General features: G+C 42.4%; 1 protein-coding gene across 2 annotated transcripts in view; it reads left to right on the top strand.

The window, feature by feature from the left end:
• Positions 1 to 4,009: 4,009 nt before the first annotated feature.
• Positions 4,010 to 14,107, top strand: part of Nectin3 (nectin cell adhesion molecule 3) — a 118,126-nt gene continuing 108,028 nt past the window's right edge. The window contains exon 1 of one of the 2 annotated variants that reach the window (XM_051150012.1): positions 4,010 to 4,212. In XM_051150012.1, the coding sequence (XP_051005969.1) occupies positions 4,047 to 4,212 (166 nt within the window). In that variant the 5' untranslated portion in view covers positions 4,010 to 4,046. The remainder of the gene's footprint in view (positions 4,213 to 14,107) is intronic. The other variant, XM_051150011.1, reaches the window with a different exon arrangement.

The raw sequence follows: 14,107 nt of genomic DNA, 5'->3' as shown, positions 1-14,107 counted from the left end.
ACACACACGTAAAATTAAAAGCATCACTAATGACAATTAACCAAAGTCTTAAGGAATTGTCAAGATAATCATTTCATAGCTTCAATATGCATCATGATCAATACATACTAAAGTCTTGAAAAGCTTAATGGACTTCTACTGAATTTTTTTGCCATTAGACAGGAACTTGAGTATGTTACTATAATGATTATTTAATCATTCGATCTGGGGTCTGCATGGCACTCTTTCAAGTGCTTCTTTATTAGTAGTGAAAAAATAGGAGAAACTCCGTGAGTCCTTGAAGAACTTTCACTTTAAGGGGAAAAGACAATGGACAGAATTAAGTGGACAGAAAGAGGGGGAGATAGTCCCCCAACAGGTGCTGCTCCTTGAAAATCTCAACAATAAAGTGGAAGTTGAGCAAACACCTGAGGAAATGGGAGGAGGGGGAAAGAAAATAATCTTACTAAGAATTGCATTTGATATAAGGCTGAAACTTCTTTAAGTGGTAGACACTTTTGTAGGGTTGTAGCTTGTTTGTAATCACTTGCACAATTCTTTTTCAGAATCCCGGGGGTCTAAAGCAGCTCATGTGGCACCAAAGCTCAAACATTCCGTAAGCCATTGTTCACCTCCCCTGCTAGGGAAAAGCTGTGCTTCTGTATGTGGCTTAAAGTCACTGGCAATAGGACACAGTTAGCTGATGTATAACGGCGTTCAACCTGTTCTACAAAGGACTTTCTTTGTCACAGAATTTTACCAGTCTCAAACTTTAGAACCAAAGGAAAAAACCTCAGCACTGCACATAATTACTTCATCGTTGCTAGACAATCTTTGTTTTTAAAACTCTAATAACTGGCAAATAGTCTTTAAAACTACAAGTGGTAGTGAACTCCATCAACACTTAATCTGAACAAATGAAACTAATGCTGGTATTATGTTTGTGCTACCTTTTCTTTAGGTGTTTTTCCATACATGTAAATATATATTTCAATATGCAATGGTATCATTTTAATGAATTAGTTATAATTATATGTTCAACCATGTTATTAATGTGAATTTATTTGTAAAGGCAGACAACTGAAAATTATATAAAGCCCAATAATGTTCTCATGTTACAGATTTAAAAAAAAATCCATAATTCTAGTCTTGGAGGAAAAAAAAAGTTAAACCATGAAATGTAAAATCTGTTTGTGTGCCTACTAATAATTTCTATCAGGAAAACCAGAGCTTGGTGAGGAGAATGTAATCTCAGACTGGGTATTTAGAAAGCAGAAAACCACACTGCTTAAGTAAAGTTTTTACGTAAAAAGGAATGCTGAGGGATCTGTAGTGCCCACGGGAAGGCAAGAAGGCAATTCTGGCAGAAAAACAACACTGCTCATGGCTGGCAGGGTTTGCAGAGTACCTAACCTCTGTGCCTAGGTTCCTGGTGCTGTCAAGTAGAGATAATAGCAGGTGCCACATTCCCTGCCATAGGAACAAGAGCTTTGAGCTCTCTGGCTGAAGATGCCATATCAACACAGATTATGATTATTAGAACATAATGTATGTATTCACATAAAACACCAGCACAGTGCTCCTCTGTCCATTACATTGAGTCTATAAGTACTGTCCTTCCATGTTCTTGCTTCATTTTAGGGGATAGAATACAATCATAATGAGCTACTAGTCACTGTCTCCAGATATGGAGGGTAGTTTAAAAGCTCCACATCATCCTTTTGAGGTATCCTCAACCTGTTAATTCCTTATGGTCTTTGCAGCAGATTGCACAATAGCCCCGGAATTAAGCCTCTGGCACCTTTTTAAATGTGTGCTAAATTATTTTTTTCCTGGACTCTGGAACCATCAGGGAAAGACTAGGGGAATGAAATTGGCTAACAATATTAGAATTTTGGTTGTTTAACATTTGACTGCATCGCAACAACGTGTTAAAGTGCCATCTAAACAGCTAATTAGCCAGTAGTTGCAGCAGTGGGCTCTCTCTAAATTTGGCAGTGAAACTAGATTCAGGGAATGAGAAACTAGGGAAAGAAATGCTCTCAAGGGAAACAGTGGTGTCAGCACAGATGAAGAATGTCACAATTGCTACATGTTGTCAATTATGAGCACCATCAGGAGATCTCCTAGCAATGCAGGGCAAGGGTTATTCTTTCCTAAGTGCACCTTGAAGATGGGCAGGTAGCTGATAGAAAGCGGTGATTGCTGGAAGACGGGGCCAAGCATGTGGAGAAAAAAAGGAGGAGCAGGTGGAGTTAATGAATAGAAGTAGCTCCACAGCTGGGAGACAGGTGAGGAAGAAGATAAAAAGAAAAGAGAAAGGGGGGGTGGTGGTGGTGGTGGTGAGAGACTGACTGGGTAGGATGCTGTGTGGTCCTGGAGGTGAGTAAAACATCATAAATCAGTGTGTTAAGGTGGGGAGATGCCGGTGATTCAAAGTCTTGAGCACAGCCTCGTCTTGAGCACAGGGCAAGCTTTAGCTTAGCTACCACAGGCTCATCTCTGGGTGGCTGATCTTATTCCTATTGGAGCAGATCTGTAGTTATCTGTTGGAGATGGCTGCACCCACATAAAATTAATGGTGTCAGGCTTTAGGACTGGTGTCCTCCGCTTCCACTGCCCCCGCAGATTGCCCAAACTGTCCATCCATCTCCTTCCCCCTTAAGGTGGCTGGGACTTCAAGGTCAAGTCATTCAGGCTGTGCGTGGCGGATAGATGAGGAGGGCAGGGCAGATGAGAATTAGGAGTTGAGGGAGGGTTATGGTTGAATCACAGACACTCCTCTTAAGGGTAAATGGTTAATACTTCCCGAGGTCACTTTTCTGAGAATAACTCAAAGAGAAACAAGCAAGAAAATAAAATTACACGTGCAACATGCAAACGACCAAAGAGAAAGCAAGACCACACTCTGAAGCCCTCGGAAGGGGGAAATCCATGGCCTCCTGTTGCCGGTCGCCTGGCGCAGAAAGTGAACAACCCGGCGGCCCAGGAGAAGCAAGAGCTAGCTAGACAGCAAACCTTCTGGGGCCCCCGGTGTCCTCAGTCAGCTCCGGTGACCCTTCCAACAATCCACCCTCCCAGAGAAAGGAGAAGGCTAAACGCCTGGACCAAACCGGGGCCGGGACGGTCGAGCCAGGATGCCCCCTGGGAGGAGGAAGGAGCGGAGAGTGTCTCCTTTCAGTCCCTGGTGCCGGGGGGGGGGGGGGGGGGGAGGAAGGGGGGGCGGGGAGAAGGGCTGGTCCAGAAGGCGGCATCTAGCTTTCCAAATAAGCATCTCCCGCTCCGAACGCCCGAGAGTCGGTACCCGCATCCTGCCTTTCTCGTCCTCCTTCCCCCTCCCCGTCCCTCCCGACCCGGTTGTCCCTGGTCCCGTTGAAGAATCGCGCCACTCGAGAGAAGAGAAAGCCAGGACTGGGAGTCCCGCTGCCCTCCGCCTCGGTGCGCCCCGGCCCCGCGAGGGGCGGAGTGGGCGAGACCATCTAAAATGCTGGCGAGGGGTGACGGGGCGGGGCCGAGGGGCGGGGCCGCTGTCCCTGGTCCAGATTGCTTTGCCTCGGGAGAAGCCCGGTTTTCCAAGAGCATGAAGTTTTTTTTTTAAATTGGGAGGAGCGTGTGGGGAGAGCGGGTGGGAGGAGATTCGGCGGGCGGCTGGGCGTCCGGGCAGCGGGGCGGCGGGGAGGGCGGGCTCCTCCCGGCGGGGAGGGTCGGTGGTTCCCCCTCCCGCAGGGCGGGGTGGTGCGTTCCGAGTTCCCAGGAGTTCGCGGCGGGCGGGGACCTCGGGAAGGGGAGTGGCGGCGGCGGCGGTGGCGGTGGCGGTGGTGGCGGTGGTGGCGGTGGTGGCGGTGGCGGCGGGCGGCTCCCGCTCAGCCTCGGCAGTGGCGTCGGCGACGGCGGAGTCGAGGCAGCCGCGAGCGCTCGGCCGAGTGGCGGCGGGAGGCGACGGCGCAGGAGCCGGGGGTTGAGGACACGCGCGCTGGCCCTTCCGCGCCGCGGCCGCGGCCGCCGCCGCCACCCAGAGCCTGAGGCGCCGGGGCGCGGGCGAGCGGGTGGGCCGGGGCAGGGCTGGCATGGCGCGGACCCCGGGCCGGGCCCCGTTGTGTCCTGGAGGCGGCAAAGCACAACTTTCCTCGGCGTCTCCTCCCGCGGTTGGGCTGCTGCTGCTGCCAGCCCCGACGCCACCGCCGCCGCTGCTGCTGCTGCTCGTCCCCCTGCTGCTCTTCTCCCGGCTCTGTGGTAGGTGAAGCGGGCCACCGCGGGACAGACCAGGGGCGGGAGCGGGCGACTCGTCCGGGCGGCTGGGCGAGGCGGTTGTGCCGGGCGGTTGGCTGCGCGAGCGGCCGCGGCGGACTTTGCCTGGAAACTTTTCGCCGCGCCCCGGGCGAGGCCCGGGAAGGGCAAGGAGAGCAAACGAGAGGCGCCGGCCGCTGGCTTCCCGCTCCCACCCCCCCCCCCCCGTCCCCGAGGCCGCGCGGGTCGTCGCGCTGGGCCCCCGGGGCTGGCGGTGGAGCTCGGTGCGTGGAGCTCCGCGCGCCCCGGGAACCGTTACTTCCGAGCTGGTGCGCCGAGGGAGCGGAGAGCGCGGACTTGTGGGCTGAGGTTGGGATGCCTGGATGCACGTTGCAGCCTCCTTTCTCCCGGATGAAACTTGAGCTGGGAGTCCGGAAACCCTGCGGACACTAGCCGGGCGTTGTGAGGGCTTGGGGTCCACGCCTCCTGGCCTGGGGAGAGGGCACCATCTTAAAACCTACCCTGCGGCAAGCATCCCCTTCCTGCCTGATTTGTGCGCTGGCAACCTTTGGATCTTTGGGTTGAGCTCTGATGCTGTCCGCACGCCGCCTTCCAGTTGTTGGACGTCCTTCACTCTGCCCCTGCTTATTTTAGAAGAAAACCTTGTTCTCGAAGACCCAAGATTTACCTTTTAAATACGTATAGCGTCTACTGTCCCCTGGCTGTTGGAACAAGGAGCCCCTGGTTTCTCCCATGTGTCTTTTTTTTTTTTTTTTACTCCAGGTGTAGGAGCTAATCTCTTTGTAAGTTCTGTTCCCGGGATCTGAGACTAGGTTAGAGACCTACTTTTTTTAAGGGTGATGAAAAAAAGAAAAAAAAAAAAAAAAAAAAAAAAAAAGAATTGATGAATATTCACTTTTCGTTCGTTATAATCAGTGGACAGCACTGATTTGGTAAAATAAAGCTACCAGTCTTAAGGAGATTAGATGTCTGGGTACTATCAAAATGCCGTAAGATGTTCATTTAAGGATTGCTGGTGGGAAAGATGGAGGACTAAAACTTAGATTGCTCATACACAGGTTTCTGGTGCATCATGAAATCTTAAAGCTGGTGTTCTGTTAGCGTTTATTATAAAGGAGAGATAGTACAGATTTCTTTAGTGCTGTGATGTGGAAAGGATACATCTTACTGTTAGGTGAGTCAGGGTAGGTGGCTCTGAGGGAGAGGACATTATGTTGAGATTGAGTGCCACTTACAGACTGAGGATTTTAGTACATTTCCAGTGCTGTAAGGCGAGTTACTGATTTCCATGGAGTGCGTTGTGATAAATGGCATGCTATCTAAACCAGTTTCCATTTCCCCACTCCCCAGATGTTTGCTTCCAAGAGGAGACAGCAGTTTTTAGCCCCGTTGCCTCCTTCAAAGTTAATATGAGATTCTAGAATGAGTTTGTATATTGTCCTGAGCCATTAAAGGAGGATTGTGGATGGCGCTTATGATTTCAGTTCTAGGATTCTTGGAAGTGGGACGGGTATAAGCATTTTGCTGTCGTGAGTCAGTTTGTGGTAAGTGCTGAAGGACTGTTTGTAGGTCTAGAGGGCTTTTTGTCTAGAAAACCCAATGGGAGACTGAAGTTATGTAGAAGTTGATACAGAAAATAGAGTTTACATTGGTAATTCCATAGCGGCTGTGCCAATGAGTTGTTGATTACTTTTGGGAACAAACCTTAGTTTTTCCATAGAAGAAAATAGGTTTTAAGGAGATCTTGTATAGTGTTCTGGTGGAGAAGGGTGATCAATTACTTTAGAGCCCAGAAAACTAAGCAGGGTAGAGAAGGGCACTGCAGTTTAGAGGAGGTGTGAATTGGAGTTTTTGGAGTCAACTCCACTTGCTGTTGTAGATACAGACAGTAGTGTGTGACTCATTTAAAGGGCTGCCTTTTGGGGCTTGTACTGTAACACCCTAATTTGTGAGCTAATGTATAGCACCTTTTAAAGAACCTGCCTCTATTTTAGAATGCAGTCTTTGAATAGGGCACAGTTGTCTTGACTTAGAGATGCTAATAAGCATAGAAGCAGAATTCTCTTCATGTAAGCGTTTATTCATTGTAAGAACCTGTTGATCTGTGAATTATAGTGATATTAACATTCCTTGGTACAAACAAGATTTGCCTCAAACGTACTGTTTGATGGATGGACTCAGTTTTAGAGTTGATTTTTCAGACTTTAAAAAGGTGACAATACCTGATTGTTAATCAGAAGGTTCCTGTTTTATCATTTGCAGTTGTTTCAGACTTTGTCTTGATAAGTTGTTTACATTTAGCATTGCATTACTGTGGTTAACATCATCACGTTAATTTGTTTGCCAAAAACATCCCTCATCATTGGTAGACCTTATATTTTGAAAACTATAAAGTGCTGGGATTACAATATGTTTGAGTACTGTATACTGTTTGATTTGAAGAACTGAACTTTTCTTTACCTCTGGGGCTCCTGGGCAGGGTTTCACTATATAGTTGAGATTGGCCTTAAATTCCTGATCCACCTCTTACCCACCAAAATTCTGGGATTATCTAAATAAGCAACCCTATTTCTGATTTGAGAGCTGAATTTTTTAAATGAGAGTTTCAGAGGTGGAGAAATTGCCAGATTTTTAAAGTCTAAGGAGACATTTCTAGTTGTGAGGTCCAAGAGACCAAGTTTCTATGACACCTGACTCAAACCTACTTTCTTTAATTCTGAAATTGCATATTCTTTTGAGATGATAATTATCAACTGATAGATTATCTTATTTGCCTCATTTTTTTTCTTCCTAGATTTTTTTTTCCTGGGAGTTTGAGAATGTTGTTTTAGCACGAATGTGATGCTGAAGAATTAGAAGGTGAAAGATTCGACCCTTCTGAGGGCCCCTTTGTTTTGGGGATCCTGTCACCATGAGTCTGCTTTTTCTTTCTTTCTTTCTTTCTTTCTTTCTTTCTTTCTTTCTTTCTTTCTTTTATTTTTTTTTTTAAACCAAAGCTTTGTCTTAGGATACATGTTTAACAAATGAGCTATCATATAATAGCAAATCTTTAAAAAAAAAACACTTTGAATACTTTTAGGGACTTTATAAACACGTGGGAATGCATACTTGGAGGTGTTTTGCCCTCGGCGTGCTTGCAGTGTCCTGATAGACAGAAAGGATGCAGATGACTATAGGACAGTTGATGTTTCTGTAGAGATGTGTATGAGAGCCTGAGAGTTTCCGGGGATAGGAGAACATAGCTCATTAGGCAAACAGACGTAGATGAGGGAAACATTTATTTTGTTGTTGAATGCATGTTTGGATGTGTGCATTTTTTTTTAGGGATGGAATCTAGGGAATTGTGTGCATATTGTAAGCCAGAACATTTACCACTGAACTACATCCTGACTTTACAAATTACTTTTAAAATTTGAGTCCCATCTTCTCGAAACTAGACAGTTTAATGATATAAGATCAGTCTGTTTCTCTTTCACAGTCCCCTTTTCTCACTTTCTCACTGAAATTTATAATTTAATCACTAAAAAGTCAGTCTGATTCTGAATGAAGACTGCCATTTCTATTAAAAGTGAATCCGTGGCAGGTTACGTATTTATCTTACTAATAGTGTTTTTGGGATATTAAGCGAACGATAAACTAAAACACTTAGAGTACATGGGAATGGTAGTTTCTACATGCTAGCTTTTATTATATTGTACATTATAAGCTGTTAATACTGCCATAGGTGACTCTTAATCCCAAGTAGTTGAGTTTTCTAATTAAATGACATGTTGTATGTTCATGACTGTATAACGTAATCAGTACTCCAGAAATATTTATTAGATATACTTTATTATAAATATTGAGGTAGCTGTTTCAGAAAATTAAAATATAGTCACATTAAATGTGTATTAGTGTGGAAACTACTCTAATCCTCCCTCAGATGTTAAACGTGTTTTGAGATTTGGCAGTTTTCCATAGGGTCACTTAGAAAATTAGTGATTATATTGAATATGTGGGGTGGAGAAGGGAAGGGAGACACAATTTGGACACCACTGTTTATCCATACCATCCTGCCAGTCTTTATTGTAAACATGAATTAATGGAATGGCGACCAAATCTAGAAGCAAATGAAACAAACAAACAAAACCTCTTGCTTCCACCTCCAGCATCAGAAAGAGGCATAGCTATGGAGTTCAGTGTATGTGCTTTTATCATGTATGCATGTTGGCACTCTTTATTTATGCAGTCTTGTTTATGTCATGAGAATCTCTTATTTGCTTAGGATGAGGTACGTTTCAGATTTAAGAAAACAGATTATTTGATTTTATATTTATGAATGATTTGCCTGCTTGTGTTTATGAGTACGTGTGTGCCTGGTGGTCATGGAGGTCAGAAGAGGGTGTCAGATCCTGTGGAAGTGGAGATGGAGATGGTTGTGAACCACCTTGTGGGTGCTGGGAACTGGACTTGGATCTGCCTACACAAGCAACAGAAGCTCTCTGCTGCCCCCGAGGGTTGAGTATTTGGATGTACATGTAGGTAATGTGGCTTGATACTGTCAGGATGGGACTGGTCTAAAGGGAAATGTGTTCCAGTTTCTTACGTTCCATATACACTTATCTTTAAGGTAATTTTATTTAACGTTTTTAGTTATTTTGTGGATACTATGGGATTTTCTACTTGTGGCATTATGTGCGAGGGTTTTTTTTTTGTTTTTTGTTTTTTTTTTGTTTTGTTTTTTGAGCATTTTGAGTTGCAGCTTTTTGTATAATGGTGTTCAATCTATTCACATATTTACATATGCAATCATATATACATATGTATTAGCAGCTTACAAATTTTGGTATGCATCTTGTATCTGTATAGTTAAAAAAAGATTCCAGTTATAGCTAGTCATTAAAAACTAATTGCAAGGGGCATGTCCCATGAAAGTCTTCACTTACCAGGAAAGTGGGACAGAGGGGAGGACATCCTATTGGGACTCTAGATGAGAGAAGCATGGGAGAATAGCAAAGTATAAGGATCCAGAGGGTCCTAGAAACCTACAAGAAGAACATTATGATAAGCAGATTTGGGCCCAGGGGTTCCCCGCTCAAACTATGGCATCAGCCAAGGACAATACAGGCAGTAAACTTCCAACCTCTACCCAGATCTAAATGGACAGGACATTCTTCACAGTTGAGTGGAGAGTGAGGTCTGACTTTCACACGTACTCTGGTGCCCCATTTTTGACCATGTCCCCTGGATGGGGAGACTTGGTGGCACTCAGAGGAAAAATAGCAGGCTACCAAGAAGAGACTTGATACCCTATGAGCATATACAGGGGGAGGAAATCCCCCTCAGGAACAGTCATAGGGGAGGGGAATAAGGGGAAAATGGGAGGGAGGGAAGAATGGGAGGATACAGGGGATGGGATAACCATTGAGATGTAATATGAATAAATTAATAAAATAAAATAATTGAAGGGAAGCTAGCTATGACAGTCTTTTTAATTTTAAATACCAATGAAATATGAAATATATGTACCATACAACAAATATTATATGGAGAACTTTATGAGCATGGGAAGAGAAGAAAGGTGGGCACTCCGGGTCCGGGGGGGGGGGGAGGAGAGAGAGACAGGAAGAGAGGGAGAAAAACAAGAGAGGAAGAGATAGAGAGTGGAAGATGGAGAATAAGAGCAAAAGGGAGAGGGAGGAAGAGAGGTAGGTGGTTTTGTCCTTTTATAATCCTGGGTAGGGCCATGCCTAGTTCTCACAGGTTGCTAGGCAGACTGGAGCAGAATCCTAACAAGTCTTTTTAAAAAAACACAACAGTATTTTGACATTCTGTAATTTATCTATTAAAAGTAGTAAGTGTATTTTTATAGATTATTGTGTTAACTGTTAATGTCTTCATAAAAATTGACCCTAAGCTATATGATTTGACAAGATAAGACATTTCACTAATAATTAGTTAGTACGTAAATTTGGGTAAAATCAAATAATCCTTAAGTCAATAATGGAATTTTAAATATTCTGCGTGCCAAGCATTCAGAAAACACTTCAAATATCCAAATACCATTAATTTGTCATACTTTTGTTTTTTAAATGTTTTTTGCTTAAAATTGCCTTTTAATTCTTAATACATCTATACCTTCCTGAATTTTGTCAAACTCATTATTTTAATCTTTTAAAGTTATTATTTTATTTTATTTTTGGACACAAGTGTGTCACTGTGTAGGTTGGCTAGCTTAGAACTCACTGTGTAGACCAAGTTGGCCTTGAACTCAAGAGAGCTCCAATATGCCTCTCCCTCCCAGGGCCTGGGAATCAAAGCATGTGTCACCACACCCAAATTATGTATTTTTCATGTGTAGTATGCATGTAAGTGTATGCATGTCCACAGGTGTACAGGTGCACATGCTTATGCAGGTGCATGCATGTGGGTGTGTACGTGGAGGCCAGAGGTAGAGATTGGCAGTCTTTGTCTAGTCTCAAGATTATTCATTAAAGCAAGTTCTTTCAGTTGAACTCAGAGCTGGAAGATAGGGCTGGCCTGGCCTGCCTGGGGATCCCCTTGCCTGTTCATCCCAAGGTTGGAATTAGAGCCTCCCAGCATCTGTGTGGACTCTGGGAATCTGAACCATAGTGCTCTTTTCTTACTAGCATGACAAGCTAGCTAATGACTAGACCTTCTCCTATCCCTGAAAGATTCTTATATTTTAGTAGATTCTGACAGTTTAGTCATTTATTTAGGTTTGTTGGGAACCTTTTTATTGGTAGGCTTGAAGTTTTTTCCTAAATGGCTCTTATAGGCCATCAACTTAATACTTTAGTGAGAGCTGCCTCTCATTTGTCTTGATAAGTATATATTGCACACTCTGTGGTTACCTTAGAGAGGATACTAATTTATGCTTATTATGAATTTCACGTGTTCACTTTAAACTAGTGTCAAGGAGGTTATTTTTCTTCTAGGCTTGTTGATTGCTTATCATTCGTCCTGCTAACTGTGTGAGCAGGGAAGAACATTGTATTGGTAGTTGGAGAGCTTGGTGTTCTGAGGTGTTTTGAGAGACCTTCAGATGCTTCCCCCAGATAATTTCTACTTGTTGCAAACTTTTTGTTTACAGCTTGCCCAGATGTAATTACTCTCTGAAAGAAAAACCCTGTAGCACCATCTTTACAGCTTTGCACTTTTATATGCTTGTCATGTAGGGACACTCAAGTCTCTTCTACAGTTTAGCAACGATATCAGGGTTAGTCTTAAGTGAGCACACAGCACAGTAAAGTTGGACCCACACATCTTGTTTTCCTAACACTGCATTAAAAGGTTTAAAAAGTAAACGTGACAAGAGATAACCAAGTGACATTTCAGGATATAATCGATAGAAAAATTGTAGATACTTAGTTTTGTGTACAGGTTTTGAAGTCTTGTTGGCGTTTTTCACTCAGATGATTTCAATTTGGATAGGCCACAATTAACACACTTGGGGAAGAGGTGCCGGGTGGCTGGTGGCTGCCACTTGACTCTCACTGCTCTTCTCATTGAGGCAGCCCTCACCACTGCTTGCATACAGTGAGAACGAAAACCCCTTTTCCTGTGGTTTTATGTTTAGAACATTGTTGGTAGTAGTTTTCCATGGAACATTCATCTTGGGAAAAAATACCATGTATTTGGGAATTGGGAAAGGTATATACTATATAATTAATACCCCTCACAAAAATTAACATTATGTGTTAGAATATTAGTGGTCTAAGACCTTTGATGCCTTCTCTTTTAACTTTTCTTTTTTTGACATGCTTAGTGTGTTGTAAAAGGTATCCTATGTAATGTGTATTAAGGGAGACACGAAACTGTTGAGATAGATTTCAAATTTGAGGTACAACCTAGGTAGGGAAGACTGATAGGCCTGGCTTTGTTAACTGAGATACTTTTCCATTGTGGTTTGTTTTGATTTGTTTTATCTGTTGAGTTTTTATTGGTATTTTGAAGAGGGTCAAAATTGACCTTTTGGAGGACTGTAAGTTTTCTTCAGTGGTATTGTAAAATCAACTGTATATTATTTAGCTAATGTGCCTTTGATTTAACAGTTTCCAGCAGGAGGCATATCATTATGATGTGCCATGAAGTGGGTAAATTTATGGTTGATAGCATGTTATCTTATAATGGAAATATTCCAGAGCTGCTTTTGGGGAAGACATGAAAGCACTAGGTGGAAAATCTGAAAATAGGTTCATAGAGTTAGCGCTTTAACTCAGTAACTGATACGTTACAACTAAGAATGATCTGCACTCTTCAAAGACAAAGTACAACAAATGCGGTGCTGGAAAACTGACAAGATCAACTTTACACACACATTATTTCTGTGATTTGGCATGGCTAGATATGATTGTCTTTACAGAATATTTTATTTTATAGACTTCGGTTACATTTTTCCTAAGTATAGCTACATTGAGTTAGGTTAGATTAATTTTATAATGGTTAAAATTCATTTCATATGGTCTTACCATTGTGAATTTAATTTGATTTAAATTAGAGATAATTGTCTATGGCTCTAAGTTCAACTTAATGCTAAGGCAGACAGTAAAATGGTTTTAATGGGTTTAGAAATCGGTTAGGTTATTTATTTAGAAAAAACTGTTTTTAAAAAATACCTTTCACTTAAGTGTTTTTGAAGAGATTGTGGCTCAGGGTGGAGTGGGGTAATGTACACAGAGAGCACTTGGACCTTGGTTTCAGTGGTTCAACATTAATAGCATTTTTCACTAACTTGTAAGTCTGCTTATGTTAATAGTTGACAGCCACTCTGAATCCTTGCAATTCTTGTAAAACTTGAAAGAGATAAACACATAACCAGCAGAAGATTCTAAAAACATGTCAGTAATGCGTTTGTAGTCACTATCAATTTTTATATTAGCTTCCTCATTCTTATGAGCAATAATAAAACAAAATGAAATTTAACATAAAAATGTCAGCAAAGAGTTGCAGTTCTTTTACAACTTTTCTTCTGTTGTTTATTAGTATAATGTCAGAGGGTTCTCTTTTTGTTTAGTTGCTGTTGATCCTACACTTGACTGATTTTGAAATAAAAAAAGAGGATATATCAAGTCCAGGATTGACAATAATAATGAACAAATCTGTCATGGAAAAATATGGCTGTCTGATTATAGTATGCTATTTCTGTACTTAAGAAGATAGTTAAAAAGTGAAAATATTTTCATGGTTTTAGTGAAAAAACATTTTCAACTTCAAGACTCTAAGTAATCAACAATTAACTTGATATTTTGAAGCCATGCCTTATTTATCAAACTTATTTGTGCATGTGTACACACACGTAAATACATGGATCTAGATGGTCATGAAAATGTTTACATATATAAATAATCTGCCAAGTTTTTATAACATTCCAAAAGTCTCTTGTCCTCCAAGGCTTTAATTTTGAAGGTGTAGTTTAAGATCCAGGTTTTCTTTGAGGCTACTTCTGCATCTCTGCTGCCCTCTACAGTCATCTGGAGTAGTGCTTCCGCTCCTAGTAGTAGCTGGTTCTCCTGCCAGATGGTTAGAGGACTGGTGATTTGTGAACTTTAACGTTCAAGAGTGGGCTGAATAATATTTAATGTTTAAATAGAGAAGGCTTAGGCAATTATAACAGTCTTGTTCTGCAAAAATTAAAGGGCTTACAAATTGGAGCAGGAGAGAAGACGCTGGCCACTGTTAATCAAACCATGATATCAGCAATCATGTATGTGCCGTGGTAGGTTCAGGAATGACACTCTTCGGCTTATAGACTTAGTAGTAAGAGTGGTACAAATTCATGAGTGGTAAGAATAATATAAGATTCAAGTGTGTGCATATAAATGCATATATATGCAGAAATACGTGACACCTGTGAAAGCATACCAGGTATAACTTAAAA

The sequence above is a fragment of the Acomys russatus genome, chromosome 8, assembly GCF_903995435.1.
Source record: "Acomys russatus chromosome 8, mAcoRus1.1, whole genome shotgun sequence".
NCBI lineage: Eukaryota > Metazoa > Chordata > Mammalia > Rodentia > Muridae > Acomys > Acomys russatus.
Note: the sequence above shows the minus strand (reverse complement) of the source record. Positions and strands in the feature narration are given on the sequence as shown.